The following is a 22,334-nucleotide window of genomic DNA, read 5'->3' as shown; positions in this document are numbered from 1 at the left end:
CTGGCTAGTTGGATAACTTACGTTTGTGTCTTAAGTCTTTTGTTTGTATTAACATAACCAATAGCAAAACTTTTGAGTGCGCGCATGCTCTCACGTAATTCCCACCGTCTACATGTAGTGGTAACTTCTAAGATTGTTAAGGCAAACGAAGTGAATGAATTAAACCTCTGAAGTGTGGTGAGTTTTGACGTTATTTCTTTACAATTTGGATTGCATTTCTTGGGGCCCACAAATGTCTGCATTTTGTGGTAAACGAAAGCTAAAGCAAAGCTTCAGATTTGAGTTTATGTTCCACACTTGAGCCGAACAGCCAGGCTAGGCCAGCCAGCCAGCTATGCTATGACAAAATACCAAAACAGTTTAAGAAAAGTGCTCGTGCGCAAAGCACGCAAAAGCGGTTGAAAACTTGGAAAAAATTAGTTTGGGCGTTAAATTGAAAAAAAAAGAAAAATTATAATAAAAAAAGAATATATAGATAAAAAAGTAATAAATAAAAAAAAAAACAAAAAACAAAGAAAAAAAATGTGTTTGCTTTTAAACACCTAATAAGGAATAATAAAAAAATTGTTTGGTATTTTAACAAAAATAAAAAAAATAAATAATTTTTTGAATAAAATCAAAAGAAAGTTTAAGTTTTTCCTTAAACACCAAATTCATTGGCTTGCTGTTGGTTAGTATTAATCAAGATAAAAAAAGAAAAACAAGGAGAAAATTCCAATAACAACAACAGCAAAAGAAAAACAAATATCTGCTGAGAGGCTGAAGTGAACATAGTTTTGTGTTTTTTTTTTACATCTTTGCTTTCTATGAATGTTTTATTTTTCTGCTGCAAGTGAATTGAATTTTTGAGTGCAAAGCAAAAAAATAGAAAAAAATCAAAGCAGACAGAATTGATTTCCATCTTCGTGTTTTGTTTTGCAAGTTTGTGGCCGCCTGTGTCTGTGTCTTTGAAATCCCGCCTAACGTTGTTTTTTTATTAACACTTGCCTCAGACTTTGGAATTGTAAATGGCTGTGTAGGCAAGTGTAATTAGATTGTGTTTTTTCGTTTCTGGCATTACTGAACCTTAAAAAATTGACACAAAATCTCAAATCACTAAAGCAACGAAAATCAAGTCAGTGCAATGATTTTTCCTTCACATATATAAATTTGCAATGTGTTAATAAAACTACAAAGTGCATTCATTTTTCAAGACTTCAATAAAAAACTCAAAGAAAAATTTGAAAAAAAAATTAAACACCCCAGTCTAAACAAAAAATTCACAGAGCATAAGAAAAAAAAAACACAGCACCTTACAACTACAAACAATAATGGCAAAAACACAATCATAAAAATCCATAAATTTATAGTTCGCCAGTCAGCCAGCTACCGATTCTCTTTTGGATTTTTGAGTGTCTTAACTAAAGGCATAGTTTTTTTCTTCGCTTAATGCATTCAGTTGCACATTTTATTGTATATTTTTTTTTTTCAAATAATTATTTTATTTTCCTTTTCTTTGTTGTGAATTTTCTGTGCTCATATTTTGTTGTTTTTTGCGAAAATCTTAAGTTTGCATTTAATTTTTGTATTTTTTTTTTCGTTTCTCATTTTCTTTTCATTGTTTTCAAAAGCTCTTTAAAAAATAGTGTAGTGTAGCAGTTTAAAAAGAAGAAGAAGAAGTGGCAATAAAAAATAGAATTTCATAATCATTGTAATTTAATAACATTACAAAATCACATCAAATCGCATAAAAATTGTAACAATTGCAATACAACAAAATTGCAAAAACAACAGCAACAACAACATTGTCAAGACATAAAATCTTATAATTTTTTTGGAGTAACAACAACAATACCCTCAACGAGAAATTCCAGAACAATGGGTCTAACGAAACATCTCTATTGTCTGCTGTGGCTGTTTGGATTATTTTGTTTAATTAATAATTCAGGTAAGAATAATAAAAAATATTTAAAAATTTTCAGATTTGAATGAAATGCAAAAACAAACTAAATAAATAATAAAAAAAATATAATAGAATAAGGAAGGGGGCAAATTTTGAAAAAAAAAGTATTACCATTTCCGGATTAAGACGTTAAATTTGAACTCAACAGAAAAATGGTTTCTTTGGAATTTAAGAAATGGTTATCTAACCAATTTTCATATTTTTCAAAGAATATTTTTCCAAAAAATTACAATTGATTTAAAAGTATATTTTGACAATTTGATTGTAACTAGATGCCAGGATGACAAAAGGTCAATCTTAGTCGTTTTTATAAATTGTAAACTGTGATGATTTTTTATAAACTTTTGTCCGAAAGTTTTTTTTTTTTTTGAGAAATCGTCGATTTCTAAAAGAGTCAACATTTTATTTAACATTTAAATTCAAAAGACTTGAAAAGATGCTGGATTTTTTTTAAGTTTTAAATCAAATGCCAGTTAAGATGCTGGTCTTAAATGAAGGCATATAATAATGCTTAAAATAACCATTAAATTAGATTTTTTATGCATTATTCAAAGGATTACAAATTTTGGGACAATTTCTGTTAAATGTCCATGAGAGGTTTTTTAAATTATACAAATCTTCTCTTAAATAATAAATATGGTGTCTGTCTCCTAAATCGGTTATAACATAATTTATCTGAAAAATCAATACATTATTAATGGACAAATTATCAAAGGGCGGTGATATAATGCCATTTTTTGAGGAGAGAACCTGAATATTAACAAGTTAAAAAAAACAGTAAGTTAGGCCGGGTCGAACTTTGAATACCCTCCACCAATTGGAACGAATTAGGAAAAATTTCAAAATTTCAAGTAAAGTCCATTAAAAATTCTTTTAAAATCTTAAAAATACCGCATATCGGAAGATCTCGGTATATGGGGGATATGCGATACTGTTGAACTATATAAACAAATATATTTTTGGAGGTAAAATACTCACAAATAACAGTTCCGTTGAAAAATGTGGCTAAAATCATCCAAATGCCGAATATCGGGAGGTACCGTTATATGGAGGCTATACGATATAATGGACCGATGAAGCCCATTTTCAAACTTGACCTGCCTGCAGACAAAAGACAGACCTGTGCAAAATGTTAGATTCCTATCATAATTCATTTTGACCGTAGCGTGATTACAACAGACGGGCAGGGCTAAATCGTCTTAGAATCCTACGCTGATACTTTGTTGGGTCTAAAATTATTATTTCGATGAGTTACAAACAGAATGACGAAGGTTATATACCCTTCAGTCGATAGCGGCTATCGGCTATGGGGGTTATATCAAAAATTCGAACTGTGGTTTAATTACGGCTGAAATTTTTGAAATATCAATAATCGTAGGGTATTATTATCATTATTTGGTAACGTGAGCCGATTAGATAAACACTGCAAAGTGTTGCGAACACAGTGCCAAAAGATTAAAATCCGAAAAAATCGCAATTGATCTAAGTCTTCTCCAACTATGGTGTGTAGGTGATATTAAACTTTATCGGCTGGTCCCTTCTCTTATTATGAGATTTTGAAATTTTTCTTGGAAAAGTTTTAAGTTTTTGTGGGGAGGTACCAGAAAGAATGGACCAATATAATCAATTTTCATACTTAATAAAAGATATTAGCTTGTGCTAAGAATAAAAAAAGAGAATATTGAATTCCAATATTACAAGAGAGGTATATCCCAGCGCTCAATACAAAATTTGCATATTTTCTCAAAATTTTAAACTTTTCTGTGGGGAACACCAGAAGAAGCGGGGGACACCAGAAGAAGGAGACACCATCTAATTTTGGTAAAAGTAATAGTAAAAATATTTACTATTTTTATACCCTCCACCACAAGGTGGTCAGGGTTTGTAACAGGCAAAAGAAAAAGAGATAGGCCCATTGTTGAATAGAATCAAATTCTGAGTAGATTTATACATACCTGTCCGTTTGTCTGTCCATTTTTGTAAACAAAGTATAGGTCGCATTTATTGTCCGATCCAGATGAAATTAACAAATTATTTGTGTGGCCCAAGGACGAACCCTACTGAAATTGGAGATAATCGATATAGGCCTGAAAATCAGTATGCCAAATTTGATCGAAATCGGTTCAGATATAGCTATAGTTCCCATATATATTGTTCATCCTATTTGACATTTTTGTTCTCCGCAGCCGAAATATGCATTCTGTATCAAAGATATTTTTGGAGAAATATATCAAATACATATCAGAAATATCTTTGCTAAATTGCATTGAGATCGGTTCAGATTTGAATATAGCTTCCATATACATCTTCGTCCGATTTGCTTTTTATTGTGCATCAAACGTTTAATATTTGCCCAAATGGGATGGAATTCAGCACTTACGACCAAATTGGGTCTGAAAATAAGTATGTCAAATTTGGTAAGAATCGGTTCGGATATAGCTATAGCCCCCATATATATTGTTCATTCGATTTGTTGAATTTGTCCTGCACAGCCGCAATATGCACACCGTAGTAAAGATATTCGGGGAAATATATGAAATACAGCTTAAAAATACCTTTGCCAAATTTTATCGATTTAGATTTGGATATAGCTCCCATATATATCTTTATCCGATTCAAGTTAATTGGACACCAAATAGGTAATACAAGCCCGAATTGAAAAGTCACAAATGCCTAGTCAAATTTAGTAGAAATCGAGTTAGAGGAGGATATTCCTCTCATATATAGTAGTACCTCTGGACTTTAAATTATAACTATAATCATAGTTGGTATGATTTAATTATCGCAAATTCCCCATAAAAACTCTTATTTGTTATTTGAAGCTCTACTAAAAATGCAGAGTGGTGTAGGGTATCATAAGGTCGGTCCCGCCCGACTTAAAAACTTCTACATGTTTTTCTGATATTACTAAAACGGCATTCGTTTCATTTACTTTTGTAATACCCTTGGGTAATATTTGCATCCCCCTATGCTGAAGAGAAAAAAAATGTTATACACTCAATCTAACAGATACATGGACGCGATTTATAATAACAGGCTTAAATTGTAGGAAATCTTTTTCAAGACAATGTAGTCGATCTAGCAATGTCCTTTCGCTGGATTATTCCAAACTTTAATAATATTTCCATCGAACTTGCGCATATGGTCAAGAATAATCAATCATATATTTAAAAGCAAAGGATTACGCGATTAGATTTTTAGTTCGCACATAAAAAATATGTCTATCAGGATCTCCCTCAAAGAAGGCGAATCAAATTTTATAATAATATTATAAAATATCATAAAATTTAGTACCCTATTTTTTTCAATCTTCACAAATTTAAGTTATTTTTGGATTTCTCACAGACAAAGAGAGTCTACGACTATGTCTTAATTTCCACATTGCAATATTTGTCTGAAACTTAGGTCATTGGCGACTTTATTGAATAAAAATTCAAATTAATACCCATTGTTGAACTTCACACACTCTATCGAAATTAGATGATGTGCCATATAAGATACGAATTGTAACTGAAAATCTTGATCCAAATTTTTGTGCCAAACACTTTTTATAAAAACCATGGGTCACTTTTTTCTGCCACAAAATTGAATGGCTTAAAAAAACGTTAATTTGTGGGTAAAATAGTCGTCATTGGCTGAGGGTGCCTATGAGTTTCTCTATATTTTAAAATATTAATAAAACTCAACCCAAAATACACCAAAATGACCAAATCTGACGAAAAAGAAATAATCTTTATTTGTTTTGGATCAGGATCAACAGCATATAGTCTTTTGAACCCTCTATATACATAGGTATTTTATAAGCCTTGTGTACTTTGAATAAGTGTTCACTTAAAAATATCGGTTAGATACTTCAAAACTTGAACTCATCTTCATGGCTGAAATCTTTTGATAATGAACTTTTTCCCACATCCCTTGGCAATTAAAAATTATACTCGGCTCATAACTATTGCGCAGAGATATACATCCAATAGATTTTGTCACAACTTCTTTTGGATAATAATATTTAGAAACTTGTTTCTCAACAGGTTTTTATTTGTTTTGGATTTTTTTTGTGAGAATCTCATCACAATTCTATTTTTAAGTAAAAAAAATAGTGAAAATATTTATTTTAAATCTTACTATGAGCTACCAAAAGTATAAACAAAACTAAAACGAGTTTTCCCCCTATTATTACTTATCAAGTCATTGCCCCAATTTTGATAATTTATGGCATTTCACATAAAATGTATTGTACTTTTGATCAAACTCTGATTATGGCTTATAATTTCTTGATAATAGTTTAATAAGATGTCAGTTCTTTAGACTAGTTTCACATTAAATAGTTTAATTCCAATTTCACTCAATGAAATCTTTCCCTTTTCATTATCGCCGTTTAACTGCCCAAAAATATTTCAATAACAAAACAATCATTTTCAAAATCTAAATTTAAACAACCAAAAACCGAATAACACGTATTAACGGTACTCGATTTATAGAATTTCATTTTACTGCCCCGGCCAGTTCAGCTATGGCTCCGCACAGTAAACTTGAATGTTATGCCAACCATAAATGGAACTTCCGTTTGTTTTTTTTTTTTGGGAGGAAGAAAAAGAAAAAGTATTTTTTGTTAATGTTTGGAAGAGAGAAGAGAAGAAAACAAAAACGTTTTTGTATTTTAATTAAAACAATGAAAAAAAAAAAAACCATAACGAAAGCTATTTGACCATAAAATGTGTTAGTATGTTAATAAAACGCCGAGTTCAGGTTGTGACCATCAAACAAGATTCACGTAATTTTAAATTAAACATCTACAACAAATCTGGTTAAACAAGAATTTTGAAAAGCCCCCTTAATTTGGACAAATGAGCAACATTTAAAATAGAACAATTATTTCGGGTTTCAAGTACTTGGCAACTTGATGATAACGAAAGACTTAAGACACGAACGTTTTTTTTTTTCAAAGATACTCTATTTAATTTTAATGTTTTTATGAAATATTTTATATACGAGTTTTAAAAGATTGTAAATTGGTTGCATTTTTTATAGTAAGCATATAAATTTAAAACCCATATTCTAATGGAAATAAATATAATAAAAATATGTACTAAAATGCCTCAAGAACCAATAAGGTTAATTCTAAGAAGTTGTGATTACTTTTAAAAATGTTGCCCCATGTAGATGGGGTTACAAAAAGTGTGGTCCGAGACAAAATTGTATGTTACTTTCAGGTGTCAATTGGAAGAAAAATCCGGAGGATTTGATAAAAAAAAAAAAAAAAAAAAATAGGGGACATTTTTAGGGTTTTTAGGGAACATTGATGCAAATATTTTTTTGATATGAAGTGGAGATAGAGATTTCTTTTCTTTTGTAACTTATGATGATTTAAGATCACGTCTTAAATATTTCTTCCTTTGACATACGTTCTTTTTTCTGAGATTTTATGAAATTCTACTTAGATTATTTCTTTTTTTCTTACATTTTACCTGTTATGTTATGTTATGTTACTTTCAGACGTCAACTATAAAAAAGTCCAAGAAAAAATTAATCAAAAAAAAAACAAAAAGGAAATATTTTATTTAATAGTAAAAAAAATCAAACAGATAGTTTCAATTTAAGTACGTTCATTTTTAATGTAATTTTCATAAAAAACTATTAAACCTAGGTATACAGTTTATTCTGAGCTTAATAGTGAAATTTTGTGTAAAATATTTCTCCTTTTGATAACTTTCGTCCAAGACGAAATTTTATGTTACCCTTGGGCGTCAACTCAAAAAAAGTCCAAGAAAAAATTGGTCTAAAAATTAGAGAATTTTTTTGGATTTTTATAACAAATTATTTTGCAGAATATTTTGACTTATTGAGATTCCGTTTTGAACCATATTTTTAAAAAAGAGCCAAAAACACAATTTTCTTCGCTCGCTTGTTAAAAAAAGTTTTATCTGCAATAAGAAGAAGAGGGGGGGGGGTGCCGTGACTTGCCCCCTCTATTTTGGTTACTTTGCCATGTAAACTTCCTTCACCGGACATAGTATGGAGAGTACATTAAGTTCGTCATTCAGCTTGTAACTCACCGACATAATACTTGTAGACTTAACAAAGCACATATTCATGATCAGCATAAAATTCTAAGACGATTTAGCGTCCGTCCATCCGTCCGTCTCTTGTTATCATGCTACAGTAAAAACTAATTAAGATAGGAAGTTAAAATGTTGCACAGATACGTTTTTTGTCTGCGGTATCCACGATATCCTATAGCCCATACATAATGGTACCTCCCGATATTCGGTATTTGATGATTTCAGACACATTTTTTTTGAAATTCTACACAATGAGTTCTTTGCGAGTACTTTACCACCTGAAAGAGAACTGTCTATATAGGTCTACGATACCGTATAGCCTCCATATAACTGTGCCCCCCGATATTATCAAATATCGAATTTAAAATTCTTAATGGGTACCAAAGCCTATGACAAAAACTTGTTTACGTCTGATGATTTTTGGGACATTATTCGCCGGATTTTTTTTTTCGGAAATTTCGTGTTTGAAGCTCGTAAAGGGTACTACAACCTATGACAGAAATTCGCCTATGTGGTCCACGTATTCATATATCCTACGTGTAACAGCACCTTCCTTTATTTGGTATTTTGTTGCTATTAGCGACATTATTCGTCTGAATTGCTTCCAGTTTGATGATATTGGAGACTTTTTTTCTGGAATTTTTCCATACTTCGTATTTAAAGTTCGTAATGGGTACTACAGTCTATGACAAAAATTGTATATGAATGACCACGTCTTCGTATAGCCCTCATATAACGGATTCCTTTGAGCTGTATTTTTCGACGGAATTTATTGGGAAACGTAAACTTAGCAGCCTTTTTATATGGTTTATCTCTACTTTCATAATATTCTGAATTTTTCACGTATTTTTTGGGTCGCATAGTGTTATCATTAAAAATTGACTCATGTCGGTTAACTTATTGGCATAACCCCCCCTACATAAGGCAAACACTGATTTCCTTGTTTTAGCTATATTTCGCAAAATTTAATATGGAGCTTTTAATAACTTCAATAATCATTTAGGGTAGAATCGGTCCACCTTTTGGTATATACTTCTGAGGATCTTCAGAGAATCACTTTCCGAGTCGATTTATGCATGTCGGTCCCTCTGTCCAAATGCATGGTATTATTGTGCGATTGAGATAAAATTTTCCAAACAATATTAGTTTGGCCCAAGGACGAACCCTATTGAAACTGGTGATAATCGGTTAAAATTTAGATATAGCTCCCATATATATCTTTATCCGATTTCCGGTTTACTGTGCTCCAAATGGCTAATATCAGCCTAAGTGGACTGAACTTTGACACTTCCGACGGAATTTAGCCCAGAAACAAACACTTAAAGTATTGGTGAAAATCGGTTCAGCAATGGTATTTGATACCGGACAAATACCAAATATACCAAATATACCTCTGCCCAATTTCGTCGAGATCGGTGCGGATTTTTATATAGCTTCGATATAGATGTTCATCCGATTTTACGGTTATTGCTCACCATAAATGTGGCGAAACTCGGTCCTGCATATTGCTCCAATAAATATTTTTTAATCTAATTCATCATCATGCACTATACAGCAATATTATTTGATATTAGAGGTACAAAAGGCTCAGTCAATTTTATTGAAAATCGATTTAGAATTGAATATAGTTCAAAAATTGTGAACATGATACACATTCAAATAAGGTTCATTGTTGGTATGATCTACTTCACATAAATTCCTAATATAAGCTCTACTAAATACGCAGAATAGTGTATAGTATCATATATTCAGACCGCTTGTCTTATGATCTTTAATTACTGGTTTATGTTTCAGTTTTTTGTATTTTCAGAACTTATTTCGGATTACCCTCCTTGTTTGTGTGTTTTACTGGTTGTCTCATTGGCTTATTTGTTTTAGTATTAAAATGACAAATATTATGTTTTGTATACAAAATAATTAACAGTTTAGCAGAAATGTCAAAAATTCCTTAAAAATAATGCAAATGAAAATACCCAACATTTGTTTGAACATATTTCTCTTTTTTTTTTTTTGGTGTTTTACACACGATCTTCATCTCTTATCAATCGTGGCCTATGAACTCATCAACGACATGATTTGTGTCACACTTTTGTTATCATCATCTTTTTCTTCTCCGTTTTATGACAAATTTTTATATTGACATTACAATGGATTTTCTCTTATTTATCGTTTGATTTTTTACTTTTCGATTTTATTTTTTTTATTATTTTTTCCTGTCATTTCGGCTGCTCCAATTAATTATGTTTCCCCGCCCCCTCCACTCAACCCAAAAAAATGCTTTCGTTCGGCTTCATTAAATTCATTCGTCTGGGGCACTTCAAGACGACGTAACATCAAGTCAATATCTTTCTTGTCTCGTAATATGCCAACACTTAATGGATGACACAGTAAAAGTAAAGTGAAAGAGAAAGAGAGGGTGGAAAGAGAAAACAAAGGCAAAACAAAAAGAATTCAAACACTAACATTTGACGTTAGCCGATAGAAAAAAAATAGACATCTAAAAAAATGCCAATGATGATGAAATAATATTTAAATGAAAGTGAAAAAAACAACACAACACATCAACAGAAATGGCAACAACAACTACATGCCGTATTGAGTATTAACTAATAATCATAACAAAAGGCGTCAAAACGAAAGTCAATAACAGATTATCGCCATTATTGTTGTTATTCGGCGAAATGAATATTTCGGTGGGGGATTGAATGAATGAACGAATATGTTTGATATTTGCTTAGAATAAGGTTGGGCTACACAGGTTGTGTGTGATTTATTGAGGGATTTTCTGGCACGCCATCTGAAGTTTTGTTGTTTTTTTTTTTTCTGATGTCGAGAGTTGTAAAGAAAGTGAAAGATATGATGGAGAATGAATTCAAGGGGGTTTTCCAAGAGGCGTTCAAAGGCGTTAGGGTCATTTATTTTAAGTGCTTTGTTACACTTTTCTAACTTAATAGATTTTTTATTGAATGGCAGCTGATTTTTCATTCAATATAATTGGTATACAAAAACCAGTAAAGAAAGTCCTAAAGTCGGGCGGGGCCGATTTTATGATACCCTACACCACTTTGCTAATTTAGTTGAGCTCCACTTAATAATTAAAAGTTTTTATGGGAGAATTCAATCATACACGCTATGATTATAATTATAATTTAAAATGCAAAGGACTAAATATGCCAAAGCATTTGTATCTTTTAAATTCGGACTTGTATTGCCCATTTGGTGCAAAATTAATTTGAAATCAGATAAAGATATATATGGGAGGTATATCCAAATCTGAACCGATCTCGATAAAATTTGGCAAAGATATTTCTGAGCTGTATTTGATATATTTCCCTGAATATCGTTGTCACGGAGTGCATATTACGGCTATGGGTAACAAATATGACAAATCGGATGAACAGTATATATGGGAGCAATAGCTATATCTGAACCGATCTTCACTACATTTGACATACTACCTTCTAGACTCAATTCTGTCGTAAGTGCCAAATTTCATCCCATTTGGGTAAACATTAGACGTTTGCTGCCCAATCAAAGGTAAAGCGGACGAAGGGAGCTTTATCCAAATCTGAACCGATCTCGATAAAATTTAGAAAATGTATTTCTGAGCTGTATTTGATATGTTTCCCCAAATACTATTGTTGCAGAGTGCATATTACGGCTGCGGAGGTCAAAAATAACAAATCTTATGAACAATATATATGGGAGGTATAGCTATATCTGAACCGATTTCGATCAAATTTGGCATACTTATTTTCAGGTCCAATCCAATCGTACGTGCAAAATTCCATATTATTCGGACTGATATTACACGTTTGGTGCACAATAAAAGGCAAATCGGGCGAAGATATATATGGGAGCTATATCAAAATTTTTTACCGATTATCTCCAATTTCAATAGGATTCGTCCTTGGGCTAAACAAATGATTTGTGCAAAATTTCATCTGGATAGGGCAATAAATACGAACTATACTTTGTTTACAAAAATACATGGACAGACGGACGGACGGATAGACGGACGGACGGACATGCATAAATCGACTCAGAATGTGATTCTATGCAGATCATCAAAAGGAACTATGGGTCTATCTCGTTTCCTTTTGCCCGTTACAAACAAATGCACAAAGACAATACCCTGACCACCTTGTGGTGCAGGGTATTAAAATGGTTTAATTTTTAGCTTGCGAATGAATTAATCAACTCCGCCAAATGTCTGTCACATGAAGCTAAACGAGGGTATTTCGAATAGTTTTTGACGTCTTAATGGTCTTAATATTTCAAGTGCAGGTGACAGTAGCCGGCTAATAGACAAAACTACAAAAAATTGTTGGGTTCTCATCCCAATCTTTTTTAGAGCCCTTTATATAGCCTTCATATCAAATATTAGGATTCCAGCTCTATCCATTCCCTCAATACCAAATTGTGTACCATTTACTACTTTCCGTAGTACACATTTTTAAAACAACCGCCATATCTTATACACAGAATCAAATACTGACATCTATATCAAATCCCTTCACTATATCAATCACTTCACCAAAACCCTTTTGTAGTTTTGATCTACTTGCTAACTGGTTTCTCATTCCACATAGTTTTAAGTATCTTTATATAGCCTTAACTATACTCAAAGAGTCTATAATATTTTGATTTAAAGTTCCCCAAATTTTAGATAGGTTTTTGAAATTTTATAAGATTTTTGAATTAAATTAAGAATTATTGGTACAAATTATGGGTCATAGGTCATATTGGCTTACTTTTTTGTATGGGGGCTTTACAAAGGCATATTTTATATTTTCAAGTATTTTTTACGTTTTAGCCATATTTTCCTTTTTATTTCGGAAAATTTGAGTTCGTAGTACAAAAAATGGTAACCCTGATTTAAACTACTTCGATGGACTTGGCCACATTTCTAAATTTGTTCAGCTCTTATTTGGTGCTTTGATTTCACAGGAGTAGAACACAAAAAAAATGGAAATTAAATTTCAATTAGAGTCAATGTTTTGGAGTAGCGCTCAAATGAAGGTTTCTCAAAGCGATTTAGTTTAAAATTTTTATTTTCATTTCTTTAGAGTTAAGTCCTATTAGGTAAAGCTCACATGTTACGGTGCGTCCTAGGTCATATTGTACAAGTCCTTCGAAACATCTAAAATCATATGAAGGCTTCTCCAAAACATTGAACTTAAAAAAAGGAATATATTTTTTTTCCAAAATTCTGATGAAGATCAAAAAATCTTCGACATCTTAAATTTTGAAGTTTACCGAGGAGGAACTATTGCACAATGGTCACACATCCAATTTTTCTGCCCAAAAATATTTCAGCATCTTCATATGTAAGTCCAAGAGTGAAATTTCCGTATTTATACTCTAGTCCTTCATCCAATACCAAATTTAGTACAATTTGGTACTTCTTGTACAAATATAAGACACATTGCTAAACCCACCTCCAAATCTCAACCACAGATACCGTCGGTTATCTAAATATCAAATTGAAGGCTTTCAGCTCCATTCCTTCACCGAATACCAAATAAGGTAGCATTCAGTACTTTTCGTACAATAATAGTACACATTTCGAAAAGTTCCTCCATATCTCAATCCCAAATACCAGCAGTGACTTCAATGCCAAATTTCGTGATTCCAGCTTTATCCCTTCACACCAGTCCTAATTTAGTACTATTTAGTACATTTCGTACAATTATAAAACACATTCAAAAACCACCTCAATACCTCAATCCCAGATATCAGCAGGGACTTCAACATCAAATTTTAAGGTTACAGCTCCATCCCAGCTCTATACCCTATTTAGTACAACATAGTACTTTTCGAACATTTTTAGTACACATTTCCGAAACTCCATATTTTAACCACAGACACCAACCAACATCTATATCAAATTTAAGGATTTCAGTTCTCTCACTTCACCCAATACTAAATTCAGTACCATTTAGTACTCTTCATACAAATATGGTACGCATTTTTAAATCAAATATAGTACGCATTTTTCAAATACTGATACCAACAGCGTAATCATATTGTACAATTAAAAGCATTTCTAACTTCATCCAATACCAAATTATACTAAACATAGTACTATTTCGAATTTTTCGTGCACTTGTTGTACACATTTCCAATACCACCTCTTTATCTCAAACCCCCCATCAATATGGACAATACTACCAACATTTCATATTAATACTTTTCGTACTCCCCCGCCATGTATCAACCAAACCGCACAAAATGTGATCCTAATGCAAACTCCATACTGTACCCAAATACCAAATTTAGTACTATTTACTAAATTTTAGTACGTATTTATAAAACAGCCTCCAAATTTTAACCCTACATACTAACAGTGATCTTTATGTCATATTTAAGATTTCAAGCCGTATCCGTTTCCCCAATACCAAATTTAGTATCATTTAGTACCCTTCGTACGCTTGTTGAACGCATTTTCAAACACAACTCTTTATCTTAACCAGACATTTTAAATCTCCAGATACCAATACAAAAATTTTACATTTCCAGATCAATCCGTTCAACAAAAAAAAAAAAAAAAAAAAAAAAAAAAAACAAATTGTACCCAATTAAGTATCATTTAGTACATTTCGTACATTTATAATAAACACCTAATTTATCCAGGCTACAAATGAACAGCAACCCTATTACCAAATTTCAGATCTCAGCACTATCTGTTCACCCAATACCAATTGTACCAAATATAGTACTATTTAGTACCTTTAATGCACTTGTGGTACACATTTCCAAAACAACATCCTTATCACAAATTAACCGCCAACAGGGACGCCAATGCAAAATTCCTGCATCATTCGTGCAGCCTAAGCCAAACTGTTCCGAATTGAACTCCATTTAGTACAGTTCACATACTTACGTTACCGAAACCACCTCTATATGTCCAGGCTACACATAAACAGCCACTCCAATACCAATTGTACCAAATATAGTATTATTTACTATTTACACATTATACAAAACTATCTCTTCATCACAAACATCAAACTAATGCTACGAGCAATACAAGATTTCCGAATTCCAGCTTCGCCTGTTCACCCTAAACAAAAATTGTTCCAAATTTAGTACTATTTAGTACAGTGCGCACACTTAGTGCGCCTTTCCAAAAACATCTACTTATATCAGCACTTCAACCCAAACTTTGTAAAGATTTTAGCTCTGCCTGTCCAAAAAATACCAAAAGGTACGAAATTTAGTGCTTTTTTTTTTGCTTCTATTCCGAATTTCCTAGAACATAGCCTTACCTCCTTCTACCCACCAACAATGATCCATGCAAAATTTCAAGATTTCGCCTGGGTGTTGATGCATCAGTCAGTCACTCATTTTTTTAATCTCTTATATGTATGAATATGTCCATAAAAAAAAGAATGTCGCATTGCTGGCTTAAATTATTTGTCACATGTGATACTTGTCTTTATCCAGCACAAATTTTTTCGGTGCGCCGGCACTCTGCAAAAATTACAGTTCAGATTAAAAACTATATATTCTTCCCAACTTTTGCCCATAATTTCTCCACCGAAAACGAATCTCTATTCACCGAGCAATATCATCATTTCCCGCCAATGACGAAAAAAAGCTATGTTAATAAACCATACGATATCTAAATAAATTCGTTTTAATTCCATTGGCTGGTGTATACAATTAATTTAATTTTCATAAATTAATCGTATCAACGAAGCCTCTTCGTCGATGAAATGCATCAACAGAAGAAAACCACAGCAAACTATGATAAAAAAAATGAAACTAAGGCAATAGAAGTAAGAGTTCAATGTCCGTTCGCATGGCAGAGTGTGTGAACAACGAAAGTATTGTTGTAGGAGTTGCATAAAATATAATAAATTTTATTTATTTCTTTTTGTTTTTTTTTTTTTTTTGTTTCTCTTCAATAAAATTTGATTTGTTGGAGGAGACATAAAGTTGAGGTGGTTTTGGAAGAGGATGGCATTTGTAGAAAATAATTTTCTGTGGACACCTAAAGAAGGGCCCATCAATTGGGTATGTTTTTTTAAATTTTAGAGTCAGCAATGTCAATTCCTCAGTAAACAAGCAAAGTTGTCGAATTTGGGACTTAGAAAAAAGCAGGCATACATTGAAAAGTAAAGAAGCAACTTGATCGAAACCCGCGGCGCAGTGGCGCAGCTGAACATATCGCAATATTCCATTCGGCAAATATTGAAAAATGAGCACGGGGCAAAGCCATTGAAAATCCAAAAAGTGCAAGAACTTACACCGCATCAGAAAGAAAATAAACTCAAAAGAGCTAAAGAGTTGCTTTGCTTGGCCGAAAGTGGTGAACTGCCGAATTTTCTCTGATGAGAAAACATTCGTTGTCCAGCAGTTTGTAAGCAAACACAATGATCATGTTTACTTGCCAAGAAGGTCAGCTGAATGTGTGCACCTTCGGTTGGCCACCAAAAGTCAAGCGCCGGCCATGGTGATGGTATGGGCCGCCATAACAGCCGATGGTCGCTCTCCGATCGTATAATCGACCGTGGCATCAGAATAAATGCCAAATATTGTCGCAAAAGTATTCTGGAGGGTGTACTATAGCCTTGGGCACGCATACATTTTGGCCGCAGACCTTGGACCTTGGCCACCCAAGAATGGTTAAAATATGAGGTTCCTCGCTTCATTTCCAGCACACAATAACCACCAAAGTCTCCGGATACCAATCCGTTGGACTATTATGTCTATAGTATTTTGGAAAGCAAGATTGGCACTAAAACATACTGAAGTGTCGATCACCTCAAGCAAGCGTTTCACCGGGAATGGGCCAAAATACTGCAGAGCAACATTGGGTCAGCGTGTGATGGTTTCATTGGCCATTTGAAGGCCATAATTCGTGCCAAAAGTGACCAATTCGAACAAATGTAAACTTATTCTAAAATTTGATGCTATTTCCGACATTTTTTGCTTTCATTCAATAAAATTTAAAAAAATTGTAAAAATTATGGGATTTGACTTTGTTGCAGTTTTTTTTATCTCACGCTGTATATTTCGTATGTTTTTAGTATTTTCTTATTTTAAATTTTCAAAAATAAATGTATTGTCAATTTCTTAGTGTTTCAGAGATTTATTAGTTATGATTTTCTATGTAATTAGTAAGAATTTTAAAACATAAACAACAATTTCCGTGTCAAATTCTAAGGCAAGCTTGATGATAAAAAAAACTTAAGACACTATCTAAAAATTTCTGAATTCCATACAGCTTTGTAAAAAGTTATATCTTCAAATTTCAGCGATTTTCAATCTATATCGAGAGGATTTCGAAATAGCACAAATATGTGTTTTTACCTTTATTTCACAGTGTGAAAACAAAAGACTTAAGACACGAACTCGAAATTTTAAATTTCGCCATAATCCTGCAAAATACGGCGCTAGCATCATTAAAATACATCATAGTTTAATTTTATCAGGCATTTAATAAGGTGTCAGTCATGTCTTAAATCTCCAAACAATCATCATAATCATATTCAAACCAATGAACATCATCATCATTATGATAATCAGTCTATTGGCTTAACCTTTACGATTTGAACTAACATCGAACCGTCGGCAAAAAAAAAAACTTGAATGTTTGGCCAACAAAATCAACCTGTAACAATTTTTTATTGCTTTCTATGGATGCGGCTCATAACAGGTTTGAAGTTCTATGAACTTTGAAAAACCGTTTTCACAGTTTGAAATTGTCTGAATCTCCCTCCCCACAGTTGGAGATCTACTTAACACCAAAGAAGATTGTGTGTGAGAAAAATGGGTAAAATAAATGGAGTCAATGAAAATAAAAGTGCTGATAAACAGCTATTATGCCATTAAAATGATAGGGTTGCTCATATTACAATGATATTAATCATAAGAAAATTGTATTTGATAGAAATCTGTAGCTTTGTGAGTAGTTTAAAGAGATATTTCTAAACGGTTTTTGGAATGTACTTTCACTAAGGAAAGTGAATTGCATATTTAGAATGTAATTGGGTATTTTTTCCAAATTGGTAGTGTTTAAGGCATCAGAATGTGGAAATTTAAATTAAAAATTTGAAATAATAAATATGATAATGAAAATTAATCATAAGAAAATTATATTTGCAAGAAAAAGTGTTACCTTAAGAGTAGAGATACTGAAAACGACCTTGGAGTGTACTTTCACCAATGAAAGTGAATTTCACATTTAGAACATATTTGGATTCATTTATCAAAATAAAAATTAGCAAAAATTTGGGACTAAAACTTTACTTTGTATTTTTTTCTATTTTCTTAATTTTTTACTAATTATTTTTTATTTTGTTTTTGTTTTTTTTTCAGGTATGTCTTTAAAAACATGTCTTCTTCATATATAAGATATTGTAAGTAAAAAAATACTTAAATATTATCAGTGAAAAGATTAATAAATATTCATTGAATTGTAACTTCGATTTAACATAAAGGACATGTATCTGTACCAATCAGGTCTGATTGTCTTCACTACCCATGTCTTAAGGGCCTTTTGTAGATTTTCAAAGGCAAAGGGTTCGACAAGAAGTACAATCATATATCATATTAAACACATACATATATATCAGGAAGGTCTGAATAACGTTCATAACGATGCAGTCGTCGATGTAATTAACCATTCAGAAGTAAGGCCATCCATTGCAGCCGAAGAACGTAAGCTTTTGACTCTGTCTGGCACGATGCATTTTTTTTAAAAATTCCATTCGTTTGGGTTTAACAGGCTGTCTTTCGGCTCTGACACTCTTCAAAATTAAAGTGGATGAGAGATTATCTAGCAATCGATTGATTTTGTCAGTTGTACCTCAGGCTCTTCTCTTTGGTTCGACGTTAAACAACGTCGATTCCAGCAACATCCCAGCTCCTTCCTTTGACAGTTTTCTCCTGACCTACGCCGATGATATTCTACTAGCCTTTTCCGACTCTCTTGCTAGGTCAGTCAATAGGTGCGCTAAGGAGTTCCTCGATGACCACCGTCGATACTTCATTGAATGACGCCTAAAGTTCAATATTGGGAAATTTTGTTTTATAGCCTTCCAAGGTTGGACGGGAATAGTCCACCCTAAGTTTAGGAGGTTTCAGCCGTTTCTGAAAAAAGGCTCGAAACCTGCTCTGATAAGATAAGATGAGATACTAGAGGCCATATTTCAGGAGAGGTGCGAGCGTATTTGTCATATAGACTATGTCGTATCTTAGGACAAACATCTGAATTTCAGATACCGTGGGATCTTCAGAATGAGGGATGGTCTTAAGTAAAAGATAACAGGCTCTTGATTTACCGGTAGGCGAGCACACTTATCGTTGCCTACATCTTCCCCATATGGTTTGATATATCGTCTCACCAGATGGAAAGGCAAATGTTGTGGGAAAGAAAATATTTTCCCCTTGCTTCATCCGTAAGGCACATGGCTCCCATGGAGTTCATTCCTGTAGACGCCTAAATAGGGATAGAAGTCTTTATGACAAAGAGTGGAATGCTATTCTTAGACAGATGCCAGTTCATATATAATAGCATCTTTGATGTTATGATGAGGCGCTTTGAGGATGAGGACTAGATACAAGGTCGGAAGCCCTGTTATTAATAGTTCTGCAACTAAAAAAGCAAAAAAACCGGAAAAAAACCCAGAATTTTGAATGTTTATCAACATCAAAGCGAGAATTTCAAAAATGGGGTTTTAGACTGTACAATTGAACTTGATATCACTGCGCATCGAAGAAGAGTCTGTAATTAAGGCGTTTGCTTCGTCAATAAAGACTATTATAACAAGTGAGGACCTATGTTGAAATTTTGGTGCTACTATGGTTTCGACACCAGAAGAACACAAAAAAAGTCGCGAAGTTAAAACTTTAACGTTTAACTTTATTAGGTGCTTTACCAAAAATTAAACCGACAAACCCCATTTTTTAAAGCAAGTTTTCTTGGGACAATCTTAAGCTTCATACCAAATGGCCTACATTGAATCTTGCGAAAGACATCCCAAAATATTTGAATATGTTTAAAAAACCTTTTAGGGTTTTAATATACTAATACTATCGATATCGAAATTGATAAAGAAAATTGGGAAATATTTTTGCGTTTCGTTTGGCAACATAAATGCTAGTTTTCTTTTGATATCTTGTGGAAATAGGGATTTCTTTTCTATGGTTACTTATAATGAAATTTGATAAAGAATATTTCTGCCTTTAACGATATTCTTCTAAAATGATGTTTTGTTGGAGAATTTGCATAAACTCTCTTAAAGTACAACTTTAATACTAAATTGTGTATTTAAATCCTTTCGTTTAGGTAAGATATAGACTTTAGATGTATTTTGGGACCAATTGTAGAATTTATGACAAATAATTTTGTGGAATATTTTGACTTGCTAAAATACCGAAAATGGTGCCAAAAAAAACCCCTTTGATGACTCGCATGACGATAAAAATTCTTCACCAAATTAATCCTATCTGTAATATTGCGAAAGACACTATGCATTGAAACTGAAAGAAGTCAAAAGAATCTTAATCCGAAAATATCAAAAAAAAAAAAAGTGGAATTGGGGGTAATCTTTCCCCACTTTTTATGTTATTTTGCGTAAATTTGCATAATGCCGATACACGTGTCTCTTAATTTTTAATCCACTTTCGTAAATTTTTGGATTTTTCCCGTAATTATTTTTAGTGTGGCACAGTTTATTTGAAAATACAGTTTTTTATGAAAGACTTTCAATTACTTTTCTCACTGTGTATGATTTTTAAATATTAATAGAATAACGAAAACGATCCTCTATGGAAGGTCAGGTGGTCCTCTATTTAAAGTTTTTTTTTTTTTAAGTTTTCCGTCAATAGAAATTTCTTAGAACTTATTCATCGAAATTTGGTCTATCTTCCGAATACCTGTAAAATTTTTAAGATCTTTTACACCGAAATATTTGGGTACATAATAATCATAAGTCCGGTCTTCTATTTTTAGTACATTCTGTTGACGTAATTATGTGTATTTCTTCTTTTTTTACTTTTGACAAATCCAAAACACCTGATGGCGAATTCATTCAAAACCATCATCAACAACAAAGTATTTAATATGAAAAAAACCCAACGCCATATGATTATAATTATAAGCCTAAGGGTATTCCAAGAAAACAAAATGGTAAATGAAAATATAAAAAATATATTCATTCAACGAAAACTCTTGTTCAATGTCAATCTGACCAGCTCAAGATAATTAGCCTCATTATCTCGTCTTTTTGTTTAATTCGCCGTATTGTAATTTGTCACCCGGCCTATGTGATATACAACTGACAGCAAATTTTGCCGAAACTTCCTGTCTACTCACGTATAATAAATCAATTTAATAGGTTTTTTTTGGGGAGATTTCAGAACAAAATTCAAAAAAAAAAAAAAAAAAAAAAAAAAAACAAAAGAAATGATAATAATTTATCAAGATAACATTGCCCAGCAAAAGCAACAAAAATCCCTTAGGCTTAGAATAATTTAAATCAATGGTCATTTTAGATTATGTCATTGAACTTTAGAAACATTTTAGGGAAGGATTATGAGAAGAAGTTTGCTAAACATAAACATGCAAATATTTTAGGAGTTTTCAAAAACATGAAAAAAATTTATTTAAATTTAAACAAGTTCGCTGTCTAAAATGCAAAGAAAAACAAGTAAAAAAGTATCGGTCGGTTTTGCCGACAGATGTATACCCTCAGCCCTCTTCACCCTCTATGGAGTGGGTTTTTAATGAATTTCGTATCGGACCTACATAAATATGATATAAATATTATTATAGCAAATGGATATAGCAATTGTAAGGAATCACTGAGTTGTTTCGCAATTTATGACAGATAAAAATATTGAAAAATGTGTCTCTTTGTGGGTGAGGTACCACAAGGTGTTCGCAGATATATAGGATCATCTTCAAAACAGATCTGGTGTTAGCAAAAATAATTTGTATGTGTGAAATTTGAAAAAAGTTGAATCCTTATTTCACTTTCTTTGAGCGTTATGTTTTTCAAAATTAGATTATTGCTTCCTTTCTGTGCAGAAAATATATATCTCAAATGTTCGACCATTTGTGGGGGAGGTACCATAAGATGTGGACCGATATACTTCATCTTAACACCAGAGCTTGGGTTAATATAAATATTGGGATGTGCGCCATTCGAAGACAATCGGACTCATACATCACATTTATGAGAGTTGTAATTATTCAAAATTTTGACCATTTGTGGGGGACGTACTTGAAGGAGTGAACCGATATTGTCCATTTTTATACCTAACGTAGAACTGATGCAAATATTAGGATTTGCAAAGTGAGAGCAAAATCGGATTAT

The 22,334-nt window shown here is 32.4% G+C and overlaps 1 protein-coding gene across 2 annotated transcripts in view; it reads left to right on the top strand.

Moving 5' to 3' along the window:
* Nucleotides 1-566: 566 nt before the first annotated feature.
* The window catches only part of LOC101899401 (mucin-2), a 303,682-nt gene continuing 281,914 nt past the window's right edge, over nucleotides 567-22,334 (top strand). Inside the window, exons 1-2 of one of the 2 annotated variants that reach the window (XM_059124560.1) lie at nucleotides 567-670; nucleotides 1,611-1,927. In XM_059124560.1, coding sequence (XP_058980543.1) covers nucleotides 1,858-1,927 — 70 coding nt within the window. In that variant the 5' untranslated portion in view covers nucleotides 567-670; nucleotides 1,611-1,857. The remainder of the gene's footprint in view (nucleotides 671-1,610; nucleotides 1,928-22,334) is intronic. The other variant, XM_059124561.1, reaches the window with a different exon arrangement.

This window comes from Musca domestica, unplaced genomic scaffold (genome assembly GCF_030504385.1).
Source record: "Musca domestica strain aabys unplaced genomic scaffold, Musca_domestica.polishedcontigs.V.1.1 3, whole genome shotgun sequence".
NCBI lineage: Eukaryota > Metazoa > Arthropoda > Insecta > Diptera > Muscidae > Musca > Musca domestica.
Note: the sequence above shows the minus strand (reverse complement) of the source record. Positions and strands in the feature narration are given on the sequence as shown.